Below are 21,004 nucleotides of genomic sequence, written 5' to 3'. Positions count from 1 at the left end.
AATTGTTAAAAGAAATCACAGAAGACCTAAATAAATGGAAGGGCATACCATGTTCATGGATTGGAAGACTAAATACAGTTAAGATGTCAATTCTACCTAAATTAATTTACAGATTCAATGCAATATCAATTAAAATTCCAAAAACTTACTTTTCAGAAATAGAAAAACCAATAACCAAATTTATATGGAAGGGCAGGGTGCCCTGAATAGCTAAAAGTATCCAGAGAAAGTAAAATGAAGTTGAAGGTCTCACGCTACCTGACTTTAAGGCATATTACGAAGCTACAGTGTTCAAAACAGCATGGTACTGGCATAAAGATAGATATACTGACCAATCGAATAGAATAGAGGGTTCAGATATAAACTCTCTCATCTATGGACAACTGATCTTTGATAAGGCAGTCAAGCCAACTCACCTAGGACAGAACAGTCTCTTTAATAAATGGTGCCTAGAGAACTGGATATCCACATGAAAAAGAATGAGAGAGGATCCATATTTCACACCCTACACAAAAATTAACTCAAAATGGATCAAAGACCTAAACATTGGATATAAGACCATAAAACTATTAGAAGAAAATGTAGAGAAATTTCTTATAAATCTTATACTAGGAGGTGGTTTCTTAGACCTTACACCTAAACTATGAGCACTGAAGAAATAAATAAATGGGAACTCCTCAAAATTAAACTTTTGTGCATCAAAGAACTTCTTCAAAAAAGTAAAAAGACAGCCTACACAATGGGAGAAAATATTTGGAAACAATATATCAGATAAAGGTCTAGCATCCAGAATATATAAAGAGATTGTTCAACTCAACAACAAAAAGACAGACAACCCAATTACAAAATGGGCAAAAGACTTGAACAGACACTTCTCAGAAGCGGAAATACAAATGGCTAAAAGGCACATGAGAAGATGCTCAACTTCCCTGGCTATTAGGGAAATGCAAATCAAACCTACAATGAAATATCTCACACCCACCAAAATGGCCATTATCAATAAAATAGAAAATGACAAGTGCTGGAGAGGATGTGGAGAAAGAGGCATACTTATCCACTGTTGGTAGGAATGTCAAATGGTACAACTGCTGTGGAAAACATTTGACGGTTCCTCAGGAAGCTAAGTATAGAATTGCCATATGACCTGACAATACCATTGCTCGGTATCTATTCAGAGGACAAGAGGGCAAGAACACAAATGGACATTTGCACACTAATATTTATAGCAGCATTATTTACAATTGCGAACAGATGGAAACAGCCCAAACGTCCATCAACAGACGAGTGGCTAAACAAGCTGTGGTATATACATATGATGGAATATTATGCAGCTGTAAGACAGAATAAAGTATGTAACAGCATGCATGGACCTTAAGGACATTATACTGAGTGAGATTAGCCAGAAATAAAAGGACAAATACTATATGGTCTCACTGATATGAACTAACATTAATGAATGAACTTGGATAATTTCAGTTAAGAACAGAGGTCATCAGGAGATAGAAATAGGGTAGATATTGGGTAATTGGAACTGAAGGGATACAGACTGTGTGATGGGACTGTAAAAATTCAGAAATGGGTAGCACAATGCTACCTAACTGTAATACAATAATGTTAGAACACTGAATGAAGCCGAATGTGAGAATGATAAAGGGAGGAGGTCGGGGGGGGATGGGGCATAAATGAAATCAGAAGGAAAGATATATGATAAAGACTGAGATGGTATGATCTAGGAATGCCTAGAGTATATAATGATAGTGACTAAATGCACAAATTTTAAAGTGTTTTGCATGAGGAAGAACAAAGGAATGTCAATAATCTAGGGTGTTGAAAATAGATGGTAATTAATATTTTAAAACTTTATGCGTGAGACTAAAGCAAAAAATGCTTGTTTGGTACAAAATTTATACTTTGACTAGTGCATTTCCTAATATAACTTAGGTGGACAGCTTAACTGAACACCATAAGTACATGGAACCTTAAGTACAGCATGAGATTTTGTAGGTTTGTCCAGAGTGATGCCTTGATAAATCCCAGAAGAATTTGAACAGTGAATAAAAAAGTCCCCTTGGGGGAATGGTGAGAAAGGGGGAAAATTCAACTTCACAAGTGGAAAGTTCTTGATATTCTCACAAGCAGTGGGGGCAACCAAAGCAATAGGCTGAGCCCCCAATCTTGGGGTTTGATTCATATGAAACTTAACCCTGCAAAGGATAGGCTAAGTGTACTTAAAATTAGGCCTAAGAGTCACCCCCAGAGAATCCTTTTTGTTGGCCTCTCAGACAACACGACAAGCAAACTCACTGCCCTCCATCCCTTTACATGGGACAAGACTCCCAGGGATGTGGACTTTCATGGTAATGTGGGACAAAAATCCTAGAATGAGCTGGGACTCAGCACCAAGGGATTGAGAAAATCTTCTTGATCAAAAAGGGGAAGAGAGAAATGAGACAAAATAGTGTCAATGGCTGAGAGATTCCAGAGTCAAGAGGCTAGCCTGGAGGTTATTCTTACACATTAAATAGATATCACCTTTTTAGTTAAGGCGTAACAGAGAGGCTGGAGGGAACTGCCTAAAAATGCAGAGCTGTGTTCCAGTAGCCATGTTTCTTGAAGATGACTGTATAATGATATAGCTTTTGCAATGTGACTGTGATTGTGAAAACCTTCTGTCTGATGTTTCTTTTATCTACCTTATGGACAGATGAGTAAAATTTATGGATTAAAAATAAATAAATAATGGGGAAACAAATATTAAAATAAATTTAGTAGATTGAAATGCTAGTGATCAATGAATGGGAGGGGTAAGGGGTATTGTATGAATGAAATTTTTTCTTTTTTTTCTGAATTGATGCAAATGTTCTAAGAAACTATCATGATGATGAATATACAACTATGTGATGAAAAATAATGTTCATATGTATGTTGTTTTATTAATAAAAATTAAAAAGGAAAAGAAAATGCCTTCCCATTACTTATACTTTCATTCCTGCTGTTCTAATTCCTGTTTCTTACTTCCTCTGATTCAGTCTTCCAATCCTTTTCATTATGCTCTCTATAAAGGGCTCCTAGAACTGTTCTTTGCAGCTTCACAAATTTATACCCTGCAACTTCATCTTAACTAAATCTGGATATCCCGAGATAATCTGGATATCTGAATATCCCAAGAATCTTAGGGCATGATGATACTCTGGACTGCTTTTCCAAACCCTGTTAATGTACACACAAGCTGGAGGCACTGACCCTGCAAAACCTCCTAATTTAGGACTTTGGCACCTGGCTCATCTTACACCAGTTTCTACTAAGGGCATCTTTGCTGTGTAAGTACAAATTTTAAATTCCTCAACTCCAAAAACTTTCCTCTGCCTTCTACTTTAGTAGTCTACTTCTATGGCAATTTTCATACACTGCATGTGCTTTAGTCTTAAAATCTTAAATTTCAATGTATCAGTCTTTCATATTTAATTCTTGGTGTTATTCCCACTATACCCACTTTATGAAACCATTGAGACTGCTAGTCCCTTGACCATTCCCTTTTCTTCTCAGTCCTCTTGGCTTTGATTCCTATATTAACCAGGGTACATTTACTGATGTGTTACTTCTACCAGGTCTATGCAACCACCTCTCTCCTTCTCCATTCAAGCTGAGGAATATCATCAAGAATATTATATAACCATGCAGATTGGTTCCAACTGCACTGGTTGTGCTCTCCCAACTTAGCTGGGCCTTGAATGCTCATCAGGAAACCTTTTCTCATATCCCTTACTCAGCACCATCATCTATTCTTCATCTCAATTTTCACCATTTAATTCATTTTCTACTTTTCTAAGACTTGCTGTTGGGCAGAAAAGTTTCTAAAACTGTCCTCATGGCAAGGAGCTCAACATTTTTTCACTTTAAGACTTTGTCTAAGAGGTATCTTTTCTATTTTGAAATGCTGATACCTGTGCCTATGCTGTTTTGGACCAGGTCCACCTTAGCCTCTACCTCTCTAACGGGTACCTCCCCAGAGCCCACAAATATGTGAAACTCATCTTAAAAGCCTCCAAATAAGGTCAGGAAGTGGCCAATTTCCTTTTCTTTACAGTGAGATACTAAAATTTCTCTGAAGATCAATGACCACCAACAATTAAGTCTAACAAACTCTTTATTCCTACTTAGTTGACCTCTCAGTGGCATTTGACATGACTATCTTCTCTTCATGAATCTTCCTCCTCTGAGTTTCATATCATCCCATGCCCTCACCCCCCTCCCTTTCTTGGTTCTAACCCGACATTTCCTTCCCAAGTCTTCTTTGATGGTTTCTTCTGCTCACTAAGTGTTGACATTTCCCAAAGTGCTCTTCTTGGCCATCTTCTTTTTTCCTACTTTATATGCATTTTGGGCATCTCATCCTCACCCCTGCCTAAACTAGGATGAAAAATTGCTAATTCCCAAACATGTAAATATAGTTCAGCCCGTTAAATTGATTTTGCTTCTTCAATTCAAACAAAATATATTAAGTGTTTACTATATCCCAGATTCTGGGCTAATACTCTGGAGATAAAAGAAAAAGACAGGATTGTTGCCCAAGGAATTTTAAAATCCAGAACTGTAACTCCACACCCCTACAAAAACGAATCACTATTCCTCTCTACCTTGATGACCTACAGGAATCTTAAATTGAAAATTAACTTTTCCTTCAAAAACCTATTTCTTTTTCTTGATAAATAATATTACCATTCATTCAGCTCAGCCAAAAACAAAATTTTCACAATATATGCTACTTCTCACATCTTGACTTCTATCAAGCCCTTCTCATTGGCATGCTGTTTTACCCATGATTCAAAAAATTCTGGATGGATTCCACGATGACTTCCAGCTGCCATTCTATCAGTCTCTTACCTTTCACAATCAACCTTTTAAAATGTAGGTGTTTACACTCACATTCTATACTTCTCAACCCATTCCCGACTGGCTTCCATTAAAACTGCAAAGGTCACCACTTAATTCCTGACCACCAAATCCAATGAATTCTTTACAATACTTATCTTACTTATCTTGACAGAATCCAACAGCATTTTCCTATTTCTCTTCTACTTTTCTTTTTGTATGCTGTATGGTGGTCACATTTCACTGTTTTTCCTATGTGACTATCCTATTATTGCAGTACCACTTATTGACTTTTTTCAGCCGGGGGGGGGGGGGGTGAGTGCTGAGGCCGGGAACCTGGCTCTCATAAGGCAGGTGAGAATTCTACCACTGAACTACCCTTGCACCCCCAATCTACTTTTAATATTGAGTTCCTCAGGGTTCAGTCCTAGGGAGTTAATATTCTTTCCTTAGGAAATCACCCATTCACAAATTGCTCCTCTTATATTTGTCTCACCTACCTGTTCATTTGTTTAAATGCAACGTCTAATCACCTACCCAAACTTAAAAGCTGGAAATTTCCTGGACTTCTCCCCTCTCCCTTCTTTCCCACAATCAGTAATGATAAAGCGCTGTCAAATCTTCTCTCTCTCTCTCTCAAGCCTATTCACCTTTCTGCCAGCAGCACCCACTCCAAGGTATTAAGAATTCTGTCCCCATACATAAGCCAGCCTCCTTGAATTCTCCATGGAAATTCTCATTCAACAGTCAAGAGTGAACTCCTAAAATTGCTAGTTTAAGTATCTTGCTCCTCTGTTTAGAATTCAAATGTTAACCTACTTCTTAGAATAAAGTTCAATATCAACAATGAGGTATTTTTCAGATACTGCATCATGTACAAGTGCTTACCTTTCCTCATTCATCCATACCAGCTTTCTACCATTTCCTCAAGATATTCCTATTAGAGCGTTTTCACACGCTTTTTCCCTTACCCTGGAGTTTTAGGCTTTACTAGCAAAGTCTTTATAACATTTTCTTTCTGCAGACCATATAATATTCTCACCTTATTATATATTCTCATAAGACTCTATACTTTTCCTTCACAGCACTTAGCACAAAATTGTGTAAATAAATCAGACACTGAGCTCCAGGAGAGTCAGAATCACGTTTCTTCATCATCCACTTATGCATTCAATAAATATTTACTACTGCTAAGAACCTACTATGCACAAGGGACTAGGCACAGAGTGGTAGGTGAATCAACCAGAAAGGACTCTGTCCTTGTGCAACCTATAGCTTAATGGGAGACAAAGACAATAAAGCAGAACAAAGCAATTACAACTTGTGATAAATGCTATCAAGAGAAACTGAGTGCCATATAGAACAGTCATTCATGGGGCTAGTGGCCTAAGAGCTGAAGAATGAATAAGCATTCCAAGCAGAAAGAACAGCTATTAAAAGAGCTTTAATATGTGAAAGTGCTTGGTTGGTTTGAGGAACTCACCAATGTGGCTAGAATATAATGGGCAAAGCAAAATCAAGCTATGATGTGGTTAGAGACAGGCAGCAACAGTGAAGAAAACAGCATTTTATTCAAAGCATAGTGTGAAAAACAATGAATAGCTGAGTTTCAACTCCCAAGACTACTTAGGAAAAAAATCAGTCCAGCTGCTTGGTAGGACTTGTTCTGGAAGGAAGCCAGTAATAAGACAGTTATACTTGTCGAGACATGAGATGATGGTGGTTTGGACTAGAGTGGTGACGATACATGCTAAGAGGTAGAGGCATTCCTCTCTATTTAGATTTAGAAATGGCCGTAATAGTGATTGAACACAGGGAAGGAAAATGAATTATTATGACACTGAAGAGCCTAGTTTGAGAAACCTAGGTAGTAACTTCATTTATCCATATAAGGAATACTGGGAGAGGAATAGATCAAAGCTGAGGGAAGGAAATAATTGTTTTGACATGAGAAGCTTAATCATAAGGTAGACGGGAGCTATAAAAAATGTGGTTTTAAAGGTATAAACTTGGGTGTGATAGGTTGAAAATTCTAAATGCCATGGACAAGGTCCCTAAAGAACATAAGAGACATGATAGCACAGAGACGTCAGGTACTGGGAGAGGAAACATCAGGGATGGAGCAGCCATCAAGGATAAGTAGAAGAAAATGTCAAGGAACCTGAGAGAAGCATATTTCAAGAGAGGAGTCTTGAATACTGAATGCTTCTGAAGCAGTGAATAAGGGCAGAAAAAAGAACCAATACATATGGGAACTTGGAAGAGACTGGTAACCCTGACTAGAGCAATTTCAGGAGAGCTTTACATAGGGACATACAAAATGGTAGTAAACGAGAAGTGAACAAATGGAGTTTGTACATATAGGTAAATCAAGTTAGCTGTGACGGACCAATAAAAGGAGTTATAGGCTAGATAGCATGAGCATTTCTCCTTTTCTTTCATGAATAGAATAGCTTACTCAAGCATAAGCTGTTGGAGAGGATCTACTAAAAGGACGAAACAAGAGGGGAGTTGAGTACTTGAGGTGAGGGAGGGATGAATTTTCAGATAGTACAAGGTAGGATTATTTTTTTGAGAATTAGAAGAGGGTGCAGATACAGGAAGGTTTGTAGATTTGGTGGTGGGAAGCTCTGAAAGTTCCAGTAAAACTTTTGTTTTTTCAGCAAGATGTGATACAAGGATCATCAGGTAACGGGAATAGGAAAAAAGTATATGCATTTAACCTTGAGGAAGCAAGTTAAGTTACAAGAGAACTACAAAACTATTGCCAGGCATAGTGAAACTCTACTTAATTTGGGGGATTATAAAACTTGTTGTGGAATTATTTTCAATTCAATCACTCAACTGAAGACAGGTTTGGAGATTTTTCCAGAGCACAACATAGAGAGCAGCAAGGTCTGAGGATATCTGCAAAGGGGTGTGTATGACATGGAAGACAGGAATGAGCTGATCAATTGTGAACAAGTAGTAGATTTAACTGATTAGAAAGGGAATCTGAATTCAAGATCTGGTAGTAGTACAGGTTTTGATTACGGTAAGGTGGAGGGCTCGCATTTACGGAGGAAGAGACAATTGAAATGAAAGGCACCTCTAAAGAGCAAGGCCCTTCTGAAACAAATTTTTACCACTCTCTTCATGGAATGGTAGTATTGGGAGGCACAGATAATAAAAAAATTAAAAATGCAGTTTTAAAGAATGGATATGCGAAAATTTATTATAAAGTGGTCTGGAGTCTCTGATGAGGTGACATTTAAGCTGAGATGGATAAGGATTATGCTATATAAATAGAGGAATAAGTATTCCAGAGAGAGGGGACAAAATGTGTATAGAGTTTGGAGGTGAAGAAAAAACCCTGAGTTTGTGTTTAAGGAAATGGAAACAGTGGGAAAGGGGAAGTATTTGGAGAGGTTCACAGGTGCTTTGAGAAAGGACACCAGATTTTAATCAAAGTGCCTTCAGTTGATATTCAATAGATATTTGATTGTGGAGTGATAGTCAAACATTAATATAGCAGAGAAATAAAAATCATGCAGAGGAGCCAACCTCTCCAGAACATCAATTAGTTCGATCCCCCTATCCCATATTATCAACAACCCCTTTCAACATGAAAAAGTTAGAATGGGCATAGCCCCAATACTCCTAAATGGCAGGAGAAAGATCAAAGGTGGTGGTGGAGTTATATAGAGAAGGTAGAGTTTAACAAATGAGCATGATTGCTGAATCATATTGATATTTTTCTTAGTCTCGTATCTTAGAGTAGCTAGACATAAAAACTTAAAATTGTGGAATTGTAACCCACACCAAACTCTGAAATCTGTTCTACAACTAATTGCTGCGATGTGCTTTGAAATTTATTGCTTTTTTGTAATATATGTTACTTTTCACAAAAAAGAAAATGTCGATTGTGATGATACACAGCTATATGATATTGTGAACCACTGACTGTACACTTTGGACGATTACATCATATGTGAATATACAATATGTATCAATAAAAAATAATTTAAAAGAAAAATCAAATAAATGGGTGAATTAGCCTATCAGAATAATCACCAATTGTAAAGTACAGCTGCACTGGTACACACCTCTTGAATATTAACACTAGCTGAATACCATTTTAGACTGAACACCATACCATTAAACACTCATTTCCAAAAGCGCACTCCTTAGAACAAATTCATTGAGATATACTGAAGTAATAACATAAAAAAATAAAAATGGTGCTTGTTTTGGCGGCACATATACTAAAATTGGAACGATACAGATATTAGCATGGCTCCAGCACAAGGATGATACACAAATTTGTAAACCTTCCATATTTAAAATAAATAAATAAAAACGTTTCATGGTAAATTAAGCCTCAGTTAAGAGTTCACATTTCTTTACAATAGGACTTCTCAGTCTTTAATATGCTAATGTGCATTGGATTCTTTAAGGAGCTATAATATACAGTTTTGAAAACTTCATCGAGCACAGAACTCACCTACCACTCTGGTATCTCATTGCAAAACACATTTTGATAAAAGCTCCCTTAGACTACTTTTTAAGAGGGCGCATATCAATTAACACTATCTTTTTTTTTTTAGCTCCCATAATCTCTTGCCTGGACTATTTCATGACTTTCTGCTTTAATTTCCAAGTCATTCAATCTATCCTCTACAAAGTGTCAATTACCTTTTCAAACTTGGTATCTGATCAATTTAAATGCATATAATAACTCCTTTTTCTATTTTAACAGGCTAGACTAAGTTCTGAAATATATAAGAACTTTTATGGTCTGACCCACCTACCTCTTCAGCCACATCTAAGTTTCTATTTTGCCACACAGGCTACCTGGAATAAAGCAAATGCAAAAGGATGCTTCACACCTCCATGCCTAGATTCTCTCTTACCCTCTGACCATAGGACGGACACCCACTAATCTTTCAAGACACATCTTCTCTACGAAAATTTTCAAATTACCCCTGCCTTTCCCTGAAAACTGGGGCATTCTCTTTGACGTTTTTAGCTGTAGTATTTATCTTAAGTTTAAGTTCAAAACTTTTATCTTAATACCTACAACAACCATGCTTACCTAATCAAAATTTGCCTTGTTAAAAATCTACCTCCATCTAGTCCTTTAAAATAATAATTTAACCATGTTGAATATAACATTGCTGAAAATTTCCTGATCTCTAAATTTTACTTAAGATGATGTACTTTGAACAACATGGCAATATGTAATATTCAAATTCTTTCGGGTTTAGAAGAGGAAAAAAATCTATTTTTTAAATGATGAAACACACAAATTTAAACAACTTTAAAGGAAGAAAAGATCTCGAGACAACAAACTGAGGAAAAGTATACCATGGAAAATATATACTTTAAGATTCTTTTTTAATACTTAGGCATTACATTCCATATCAAATTTTACCATCATGCTCTTCTATAAACTTATATTAATTTTATATCATAATTTCATTTTTCTGTTCCATGCTGAAAAACCTGCTCTCCCATAATTACTTTTAGTATACAGTACTTGGAATATATATATTAAAAAAAATTAACTCAATGTCGGCAAAGTCTTCTGATATGTAGGAGAACAATTACAGAAATGTGTAGTGGTCAATTTTCTTAATGAGCAAAAGTAAAGCCCCAATACATTGGTATTTCATCACTACATTCATCAGGAATAAAGCTACTTACTACTGCACTATATAGGGCAGCTTTGCCAAATGCCTACCTTAAAGGGCTAAGTTGAATTCTAAGAAAATTGTACGGAAACATTAGGTTGTTAACAAAAATTTAATATTAAAATTATTCAAAGTTATTTAAGTTATTGTTAATTTAGGAAAAAAAACAGGTATTAACCACCCATATAAACAACTTTTATTTTAATAAATAACAGTGGGCTTATCAAAGGGTAGGAATTTTAATGTGTCAAGTTTTATGCATATTGGTTATAAATCTTAAGGAGGTGAAACCAACTATTCAATATAACCCATTAGGCCCTAACAATAAAACTATAATACTTTAATAATAAAACTTAAAAAAATATTTTCCAAAAGAAAATAATTCACTCCTTGACCATGCTTATTTATTCAGCGTACCAGCGATTTCTGTTACTGTTAAGTGCTTCATTTTTCCTGCATATCTGATGTCGCACAGGGAATATACACATATTCATATCATCACATATCTTCAATATCTCAGGCTAATAATATTGTGAACACAACTATTTTATAACAAACACAAAGTCAAAAATCAATGCTACTATTTATGGCAACAAACAGAAACAAAAGTAAATGTTGAAAGAATGTTTTCTTTTGCTTCCAGTATTGATTTTAGTTGGACTTTTAAATGAAGGTCATAAACTCACTTGAAGTAACCTTTACCTCTGGCCGTGAATCCACAGTATAAATATGGTGAATAAAGCTAAATTTTAGGAGCTAACTATATATTGAATAACCAAAATAATCAATTTTAACAACTAATACTGCTCTTGAAGACCAATCTAATGAAAAAAGTATCATTAGATATGGTGGGAAAATACAGACAAATCTGTACAATCTAACATCTATAAACAGTAAAATCAAAACATCCGACTTCCTTATAGAAAGTGTTTCATCTATGTAATTATAAATGTTAAGAACTCTTGTATTTTATAAACACAAGATGGGCTCACTTTGATGATACCAATTTTAAGATTTATAAAAATGTTTAAAAAAATCTTTCCACAAAAGTTTATACAGTTTAAAGCTATACACCAATCTATAAATTTCAGAAAATGGAAAACAAACAAACCAAACAAAACCTTTATAAGATCACATGTATAAAACAAGAAATGAAATGTGATTTTATTTAAGGCAATACTGGGCTACTTCACAAATCACCACCTCAAATATTTACACTGCTCCACACTACTAGTTTCTATCACATTCACAAAGGGTTTTTTTTTTTAATACCAAATGTTTAAAATCTTAAATGTAATAAATTCTTTATTCACATTTCCATAATAATTCATGGAATCATAGTAACTATATCCAATTAGAAGCAAAAACCTGTAGCTATAGGAAACGGCTAAAGAATTTGCATTAATTTCACATGAAAACCACCCAAAAATCTTGGATGGTAAATTTACAAAGCAGAGCAAGGTGTCAATGTCATGTGCCTACTCTGTGAAAAGTAATCTTGAGATTATCCTGTAAATAAATTCTTTATGTAAAAACCAATGGACTAATGGCAAAATTTCTACTTTTAGTCCAAAAAAGCCTTAATTCAACACAATTAAAATAAGTTTTAAAAACCTGATCACTTAGTTAAAAATGAAAATTCCAAATATAAATGTCATTTAATAGTTTAGACTTACAGACTGCTGGTGGCAGCAAATGATTTACAATAATAAATATGTACAAAAAAAGGTATCTACAAAGAGTACTGTTATACATGAGCAGTGACCTGGTGAAACATATCACACAGATAATTCAGAATTTAGTTCATGGAAAGGGCAACTGGTTGATAGAAATCTGAGGTTTAGCTCAACTATTTGCAAAAACCTAAGTATTGATTCTGTTCCTCAAGTCCCATAGGGATAAAAACAAAAAGTTTACATGACGAATGCCATGTTTGTTTTTTTCTTTTTCTCTTTTTTTTCTGGGTAGGTTAATTCATGTCAACAACAAAAACAGAATGAAAAAAATTCACAATTCTAGCATGCTTGATGGATTCCTATTTAAAACAAAACTGTAAATGACATATTTATGGTAATTAGTCATCAGTACTGCCCTCTTCCTGTGGCTTTACCTATACTGATTTCTTTCATAACAGACACATCTGGATCATTTGAATGTACTTCAAGTTTTTTCAGACTGACGGTAGGTTTCATTTCCTGAAGCTGCTTTAAGACAAGTTCAGTGCAATCTTTAAGAGTCTTGTCTAAAACAATTTTTACATTACCACTGCACTGAAGCTGTGATGGATTGGCAAATTGTACAAAGGTTTCACTTTCTTTACAAGAATATATGTGATTTCCACTAGTCACACCAGTCTTATCAATATTTTTTCTTGAATTCGAATGGGATCCTTTTTTAGTTACACTATTTGGATGATCTTTGTCAGTACTTTTCTTCTGCTTCACTGCAGATTCCTCAAGAAACTTGAGAAATGATACTTCAAATCCCATTGGTTTAAATGAGCTCCAGTCAAAGGATGCAGGATGCTCCTCAGTGGTTTGAATTGCAACAGCAGTTTCTTCTTCTTTATGAATGTCACTTAACTCAACTGCTGATGCTGCTTCAACTTTTTCAATTTTCTTCTTTTTGCTTTGTGAGACATTTTTTTCTTTATTAACTCTCTTCAAATTACTTGCTTTTTGTTTTTCTGACTGGCAGGGATTATTTTCCAGAAATTCATTACTTATATTTGAAGTGGTATTAGCTTGGGTCTCTATACTTGTGCTGTCTTCATTTATTAGTTTTGTAATAAATAATTCTGTTAGCTCATCCATTTCATCTTTTTCATTTTTTTCAACTCCCTTCTGTGGAATTGTAGTTGTTCTTGAGTTGTCTTTGCTCTCTAATACACTTGTGTCAGAATCTTTCACATTACCTTTTTCACCTTCTTGCTCAGAAGTTTCCTTTCCTTGTGAGTTGCAACACTGTTTGAAGACGATCAGAAGATTGCGGTGTTGTGATGTAAATGCCTTAGATAATTTATGGCACTTATAATGTCTAATTATATTGCTTTCACTTGTAACCACTGATGTACAACCCTTTATCATACATGGATACTGGGTCACAAATCTGCTTGTACACTCAGATAAGGCATCATTTCTAGCCTTTATCGAATATACATGCTTTCCACGTTTCAGAGAATAAGGTTTATTTTCTTCAATCTGCACAATCTTTGTGTTCTTATTTTCTAAATTATTTTTTTTCTTTCGTTTGGTCTTAGGCATTTTGATTCCTTCCTTTCCAGATCTGCTGTGTTTTGTCCCCCGATGGGGAGATTTTGTTTTTTCTTGGTTTGCCTTGCTTGATATATTTTCCTGACCAGGTGTTAATCTTCTTGGCCGAATCAAATGAGCTTTATGCTTGTCGTTATGCTTATTAAAAATGTGTCGGAGGAGATTGGATCGAGTTGCATATATACGGTCACAACCTTCACAATCACACTTGTATATGCCATCTTCTTCTGTTTTACTTGTCCTTAATCCAATTCCGTGGTCTGCCTCAAGATGAACAACATAGTTCAAATATGTAGTAAATGAAGATTTACACTCTAATTGATCACATGGAAATTTCCCAACATCAACAGAAGCAGTCATACTTTCAATTTCCTCAGGAGTCATTTCATGAAGTTTCATGTAATGTTGTATTAGGCCAGTGATTGCTTGGAAAATTCGAGAGCAATCACTCACCTGACATCGAAATTCTTTTACAGTTTGTTTAGTTTCAATTTCATCATTTTCTTTACCAGCCTCGTTTTCTTCTTCAATCTCTGCAGAAAATGCAGGTAGATCAGATTTGTGTACAGCCTGATAATGAAGAATCAAGTTTTGCTGTATTGTAAAGGCAGCGAAGCAACCCTGGTGAACACATCGATAAGGTCTGTAGGGGCTATATCTTGTTGGAAACTCAAGAGATTGGGAAACTGGCATCTTGCGTTTTTTCTCATCCTTTTCTTTTTTATACCTCCTGATTTTCCGTCCTTTGGTTTGTATATTTGTGAAAGAATTTGCATTACATTGTTCTGAAGTAACTGTAATCACTTGTGATGGACTTTCCATTTTTTCAGGACTTTTTTTTTCTATGAGCTGTTTTTCTGGGCTCACTGCTACACTGCTAAGGGCATTTTCCTTCTTTGCTCCCAAGTCCAAAACAGGCTGGAATTCCCTTTTATTTTCCTCTGACATAGCTAGCTGCTTTTTTACTTGTGTAATTCGTGGGGCTGACATATTTTCATTCTGAGATTTTCTTCCATACGGCCTTTTTATTTTTAACTTTACCATTTCTTCTGTCGTAAAATGATGTACCAACTGACAGTGAGCCCGGAGATTGGAATTTCTTGTAAATGTTTTTGTACATGTAGGTACTACACACTTAAATGGGGCAAATTTCAACTGATTTTTCTTAATTTCAAGAATCATCTCTGGTGTGTACTGATGAATTTTACCATAGTGCTTAAATAGTGCATCCTTTGTCATAGCACTGTAGTTACAACCTTGGTTTTGACACACAAAGGGTTTATTAACTCTGTCACTGAACTGAACGCTATTTACCATCTCAGAAATTGGTTGAACAACTGTGGCATTTGGAGTTGACTTAACAGGAGTGGGAGTCAGTGTCACTGATGTATTTATTAGTACACACTGGGATGCTGGAGTGGATGGGTCATTTTCTAAATTTAATTTCTGCAAGCCTTCTAAAATTTCCTGTATTTGATCCTCCTTATGTAACAGTTCAGACTGAGGATTATTATTTTTTGTTGGTATGACACCAATGAAAGAAGAAAATTGAGAAGAATCAGGTAATTTATTTTGTACAGTGTTTACTGGAGGAAGTTGAATGTTATAATTTATTTGTACATTCTGTGATGTTTCACCAACACCCTGAGATCCACTTTTTACCTCAACTATTTGTGAATTCATAGCAGTTTTAATAATTTCAAGAGTCTTTTCAAAGTTTTGTATAACATTGTCTTCAGAAATCTGCAAATCAGAATTTATTGAAGTTGTGCATGAATTCAAAGCCATCATTTGGGAATCACCATTTTCAGTTTTTAATGTTAAAGGTGTTAGAACTGTTTGGGACTCAAGATTGGTTTTAAAGTTTTCTTTTACATCAGTTATAAATAACTGATTGTCAACATTATTTAATTTCTGTGTTAGATTTTCTACCAAACCCTGAGGTTCACAATTTGGGATTATGTTAGACTGAAGGGTAGAAGTTGGCATATCAATACTCTTTGCTATTAGTCCCAATGCTGTTAAGTCACCTGTTACCAGATTTTGGGAATCATTAGGTGCAATCAGTGGAGGAACAACTTTCTTTCTTCTCTTAGAAGCACTGTTCCCCTTTTTATTTAAATGACTGGACCTTGTGTTCTGAGGACCACTTATAACTGAAACACGTGAGCTGTTACTGGTAAAATTTTGTGATGGTCCACTAGAATTAGGGAATGAACTAGAGCACAAACCATTTTCAACAGTCTTCAGTATCAGATCACTTGCTGGAAAGACAGGCAAACTGCTGCATTCATCAATGGAGGGAGTCTTGGAGTTTGGTGTCCTATTTTGGTTTGTCAGCAGGGTGTTTGGGTGGCATACAGTCTGCAAAAGGGGTGGCACAGTTGGATTTGGCATCACTGTTGCATTTATTTGTGTTGCATCTGAGACACATCCTGATGGAATGACATGAGAAAGCATTTCTGTACCCTCAAATGTACTGGGAATGCCAGCAGTTTCCAAAGCCTGTTTAATAATTTCACTTCCTTCTTGGCTAACACTGGTATTAAAGTTAGTCACACTAGTCCGAGGAAATGTATTTGGTAAAAATGTTGATGAACGATTTTCAGCAGCAAGAAGCTGCAGGAATGATGGATCTTTAAAACATGCTTCTGGGTTGAAGGTAGACTGTTGTGGCTGCTGCAAATTTACTGCATTTGTGGAGAGTATCATGCTGGCAAGAAGAGAAGGCTGTCCATTATTCTGTAGAAGTTCTTGAGCAATTTCTGCTCCATCCAGTGGCTTACAGTAAGATCGCTTAGACAAGTGTCCACCCAGTGATCTGGGATTAGTAAAAGCCCTGTAACACCTGCTACAGATAAATTTCCCATCTCGGATAATTGCAGGCCATTTAGCCCTTTTGTTGTGCTTGGGTTTTCTTTCCTTTCCATTTGGCCCCCGCCCACGATCTTTTTTAACTTTTTCCGGTGCAGGCTGTTGGGCACCTGTGCTACTGAAGTCATTTGCAACATTCACTTGTGAAGGAAAAACTGCATTTTCACCATTACCCCCCTTATGAAAGGAAGAATTAGTATTTCCTTCAATCTGTGAGGAAAAATGATTTGTATTATTTTCCAGTTGGGAGAAAACAGAATTAGTCCCACTATCTGCCGGAGAAGGAAAGAGAGAGATTGAACTATTTTCTGCAGGCAAAGGAAGGAAAGGATCTGAGCCACTGTCAAGATTCAAAGGCAAAACTGTTTTGGTTAGATCTTCCATTTGTGCTGGCAAGGTAGTATTAGACAAATTTTCCATTTGAGAACATAACATAGTACCTTGTTCATTTTTATCCTGAGAAGGAATATTTGGATTTATGACACTTTCCATTGAGGGCAACAGTGGAGTTGACACACTTGCTAAATGAGCTGGAAAAATGGGTGAGACATGCTGCAACTGGGCTGAACAAGTAGGATTCCCACTGGCTTTGGTCTGTGGTGTAAAAAATGAACTATTAGAACTGCTCACCTGTGATGGCAAAAAATAAACAAATTTTCCATTATTTGGTGTATTTAAGTTGTCGGATTTCTGGCCTTTTTTACTTTTGCGCTGCATTTTAAATGCAGCATATTGGTCAGGGTGTGCTGTCTTCATGTGTTTTCCAATACTCTGTGAAGAATTATAGGTTCGAGTACATCCCTCGACTTGGCAACTGAATTTCTGAACTGGAGTTTTTGGAGGCACTGATGGAGTTCCTAAAGAACTACTTAAGCTGGGCTGTGGTGGAACAAATGTGATAGCTTCTAATGTCTTAAGAGGTAAACTATAAAGATTAGATGATGTTTTAACACTATCTCCACATTCAAGCTTGGAAGTTGGTAAATTGCTTTGGAATTCTGACTGATTTTGCACAGAAAAATTCATCAGGTTGTTCACTTGTCTTTCTAAGTTTTCTGGTGTAATGTCACCTATTTTAAGGGTTTCTGAATTTACTAAAGAATTCTGAGTAATATGAGCTTCATTAAAGCCATCCTGTTCTTTTCTTTCTGGGAAACCTGGAAGACACAAATCATTACAAGTATCTTCAACTGGTGTATGTAAGTTTGTGATTAGTGATTCACCAGGGCCTTCTACAGTTGAGTTTTCTTGCTTTTCAAAGTTATCCTCAACCCCCTGATTGAGAGACACCTTAATGGATACTGCTACTTCACTGGCCTGAAGCAGAGGGGTAGTAGCAGGTGTTTCCAAACCATTTGATAATAGTCCATCATCAGCTTGCCTGAGCACAGAGGCAGAAATCTGGTCTTGTTCAGTCACAGGTGATTCTGCCTTGCTTTTATCCCAAGAATCACTTTTATCTACTGGTAAGCTGTTTTCAATGTTATTTTCTGGAGGAAGCATGGATCTCTCTTTGTCAGCATTTCCTTCTATGTTCTGATTCGCTTTAAAAGGCTGAACAGAATCTTCAGAATTAAGGTGGTCTTCAGGAGGCAGCACTTTTTCAGGAGTAGTGTGATCATCCAGATGCTTTTCTAGCTCACTCTGGGAGCGATACACTTTACCACAACCTGTGAACTTACAAGTGTAGGTATTATAATGTTGTGCTTCATGATCATATAGTAAATAAGCTTCTGAAAAAATTCTGCCACATTTAGGAAACATACATTTTGCTCTAAAGACTTGATGTTCCTTTCTGTGGGTTAAGAGCTCTGCATAACTGTTAAAACCGGCTCTACATTTCATCTGTATACAGATATATGGCTTACTGCCACAGTGCATTTGTAAGTGATCATTGAGATGAGTAACACTTACAAAATGCCGTCTACAGTACTGGCAAATAACTTTTTTACTTTGCATCTCAAGAAAGCGCTTGGCATCTTCATTATCCTTATGTCCCTTTACATGAGCAATTAAATTTTTAAAATATTTAAAGCCCTTTTTACAAAAAGTTACAGGGCAATTAAATTCATTAACAGGTATTGGTTTCTGGATGGGAATCACTTCCGGCTCATAAGATTTATCTTTGTCATCATTTTCATCATCTGAACCATCATTGTCATTAAATACTATGAAATCTGTTGAATAAAGACTATTCTTTTTTATAGGCCGCTGTTCCTGTTTGGTCACAGCATTAGTCTTCTGATTCTCATTGGTGGTTGTGATCTTAGGAGGTCTTCCCAATCTCCTTAATGGTTTCATAGCTGCTAGTCTTTCTTTACTAGACTGTTTAACATGCAGTGTGACATGAGGGACAAAGGTGTCTTTAGAATTAAAGTTCTTTGCACATATGGGACAACTGTAAATTCCATCTTTGTAATGTTTTTGAGCATGTCGTACTATTCTATGACCAAGGAATTCTTTGTCACATAGCACACAATACTGCATGTAGGCTTGCCAATTCCTAAATCTAGCAGATATAAATCCCCTCTCTCTTAATTGTTTTATCTCTCTCTTCTTCTGCTTCTCATCATGAATGTCTTTAAGGTGGCCAGAATTAGCACCAAGTCCACCAGAAAATCCATTCACAGAAGTTTCTTTAGTCTCTTCCTGATAGTCTACTACTTTCTCATATACTTCACTGTCATTTAGTTCATCTATTGAAGACACAATGGATGCTTCTTCTCCCATTAATGCAAGACACTGTCGTTTTAAAGTTTTCCAATCCCAGAATTCTGGATCAAAGGGCCACTGAGTTTTCAACACAAGTAAGAGTTCACACCGTAAAGAATTTGGTATTGGAAGATTCTCTTCATCGTATTTCTGGTCTGGTTGATTATACAACATTTCCACAGCATAATATGCATCTACTGTAGGCTCAATAAGAAATTCACTCAGTTGACAAGCACGTTTAACTTCCAGATCATCAGGTAACAAACATGAAATAGTCTTGCAAATAGATATCTTCACTTCAGTATTTTCTGTAGATTCCAAGCGAAGAGCTTTTACACACAGTTCTATACAGGTGGCAAGTCCAGCCCCTTCAGTCTGTGAAAAACAAACAGGAAATGTTAACTTAATCTACATTGGTCAACACAGTATTACTTAGTGATTTGAAAATTGAGGTTTGGTAACTGTAACACATAGTAAATGCTGAAATCTGTTCTATAACTACTTGTTAAAACATACTTGGAAATTTATTGCTTTTCTGTATATATGTCATATTTCACAATAAAAAAATGTTTAACAAATGACGTTTGCTTTTCTCAAATGTTGCTATAGCAGCATATGAACAGATGTTCCTTCTAAAATCATTACAGCTTAGTCTGGTGCATGTGTAATAAGCTATATATTTAAGTAGAAAAAGCATAAGCACTGGAACTACAAGATAAGAACTGGACATGAAATCACAAGTTCCTTAACTTCTCTGATCTTTCATATGCCATTTAAAAAATAACGGTAAAAACAGCACTTATATATCATAAAATTGCTGTGCACATTAAAGGAGATTATATCTAAAGTACCTGGTAGTAGTGTTGCAGCAGACAGTACATGATCAATAAATGGTCATTATCTTTATCACAAGTCTCATTTCCTTAGTATATGCAATCCTTCTGAAACAAAACCCTTGTGATTCAATTACAAAACCGAGAATATGCTTTTATTTCCTGTCTTACTAGTAGCGAAAAAAGAATTTCACTACTAATAAAGTTTTCTAAGCCTTAATAATGGGACTACTAGTGCTAAGATAAGACAACATCAAATCACGTACCTCATGGCTGGAATGGCTCAAGAATTAGGAGCAGGAAGACAAAAAAGCCCAATAACTTTTTCTTTTGAATTAGCACCTTAAACTATTATGAAAAGATAGCAATAATAAAGGTAAGAGTCACTTGAAAGATACATGGACAAAAAGGGATGAAAAAGGGCTTTAAAAGGCTAGAAAAGGGAATATGAAAATATGAGGAATAAGCTAGCTACAGAGTATGGTCACATCCATGGGAATGGGATATATGTGATAGAGGATCAAAAGGCAAGAAAGAAAATAAGTCAGAAAGAGTGACAAGAGCTTTTACTTTCACAGGTGAGGAGGAAAATAAAGTATTTCATCAGAACAAAAGCTTAGATTTGTAGGCCAAAAGGAGAGTGAGAAAGCTGGGATGCTGAACTGGCCTTGATTCTAGGAAAAGCAAAGGCCCAAAGACAAAAAAAAAAGGGCAAGAAGATATGCACAGGACTATTTTAAAAGTGACAGGGAAGAAAGGACAACTGGTA

General features: G+C 35.9%; 1 protein-coding gene and 1 non-coding gene across 7 annotated transcripts in view; one reads left to right on the top strand and one right to left on the bottom strand.

Moving 5' to 3' along the window:
* Positions 1–9,092: 9,092 nt before the first annotated feature.
* LOC143685400 (U6 spliceosomal RNA) lies at positions 9,093–9,195 on the top strand. The gene has a single exon (XR_013176635.1). It is a non-coding gene; the product is annotated as a U6 spliceosomal RNA (small nuclear RNA).
* Positions 9,196–11,682: 2,487 nt separating this feature from the next.
* The window catches only part of ZNF292 (zinc finger protein 292), a 107,348-nt gene continuing 98,026 nt past the window's right edge, over positions 11,683–21,004 (bottom strand). For all 6 annotated transcript variants that reach the window (XM_077162370.1, XM_077162374.1, XM_077162375.1 and 3 more), the window contains one exon: positions 11,683–19,777. In XM_077162370.1, the coding sequence (XP_077018485.1) occupies positions 12,626–19,777 (7,152 nt within the window). In that variant the 3' untranslated portion in view covers positions 11,683–12,625. The remainder of the gene's footprint in view (positions 19,778–21,004) is intronic.

This window comes from Tamandua tetradactyla, chromosome 5, assembly GCF_023851605.1.
Source record: "Tamandua tetradactyla isolate mTamTet1 chromosome 5, mTamTet1.pri, whole genome shotgun sequence".
Taxonomy (NCBI): domain Eukaryota; kingdom Metazoa; phylum Chordata; class Mammalia; order Pilosa; family Myrmecophagidae; genus Tamandua; species Tamandua tetradactyla.
This window is presented reverse-complemented; position numbering and strand designations above follow the sequence as displayed.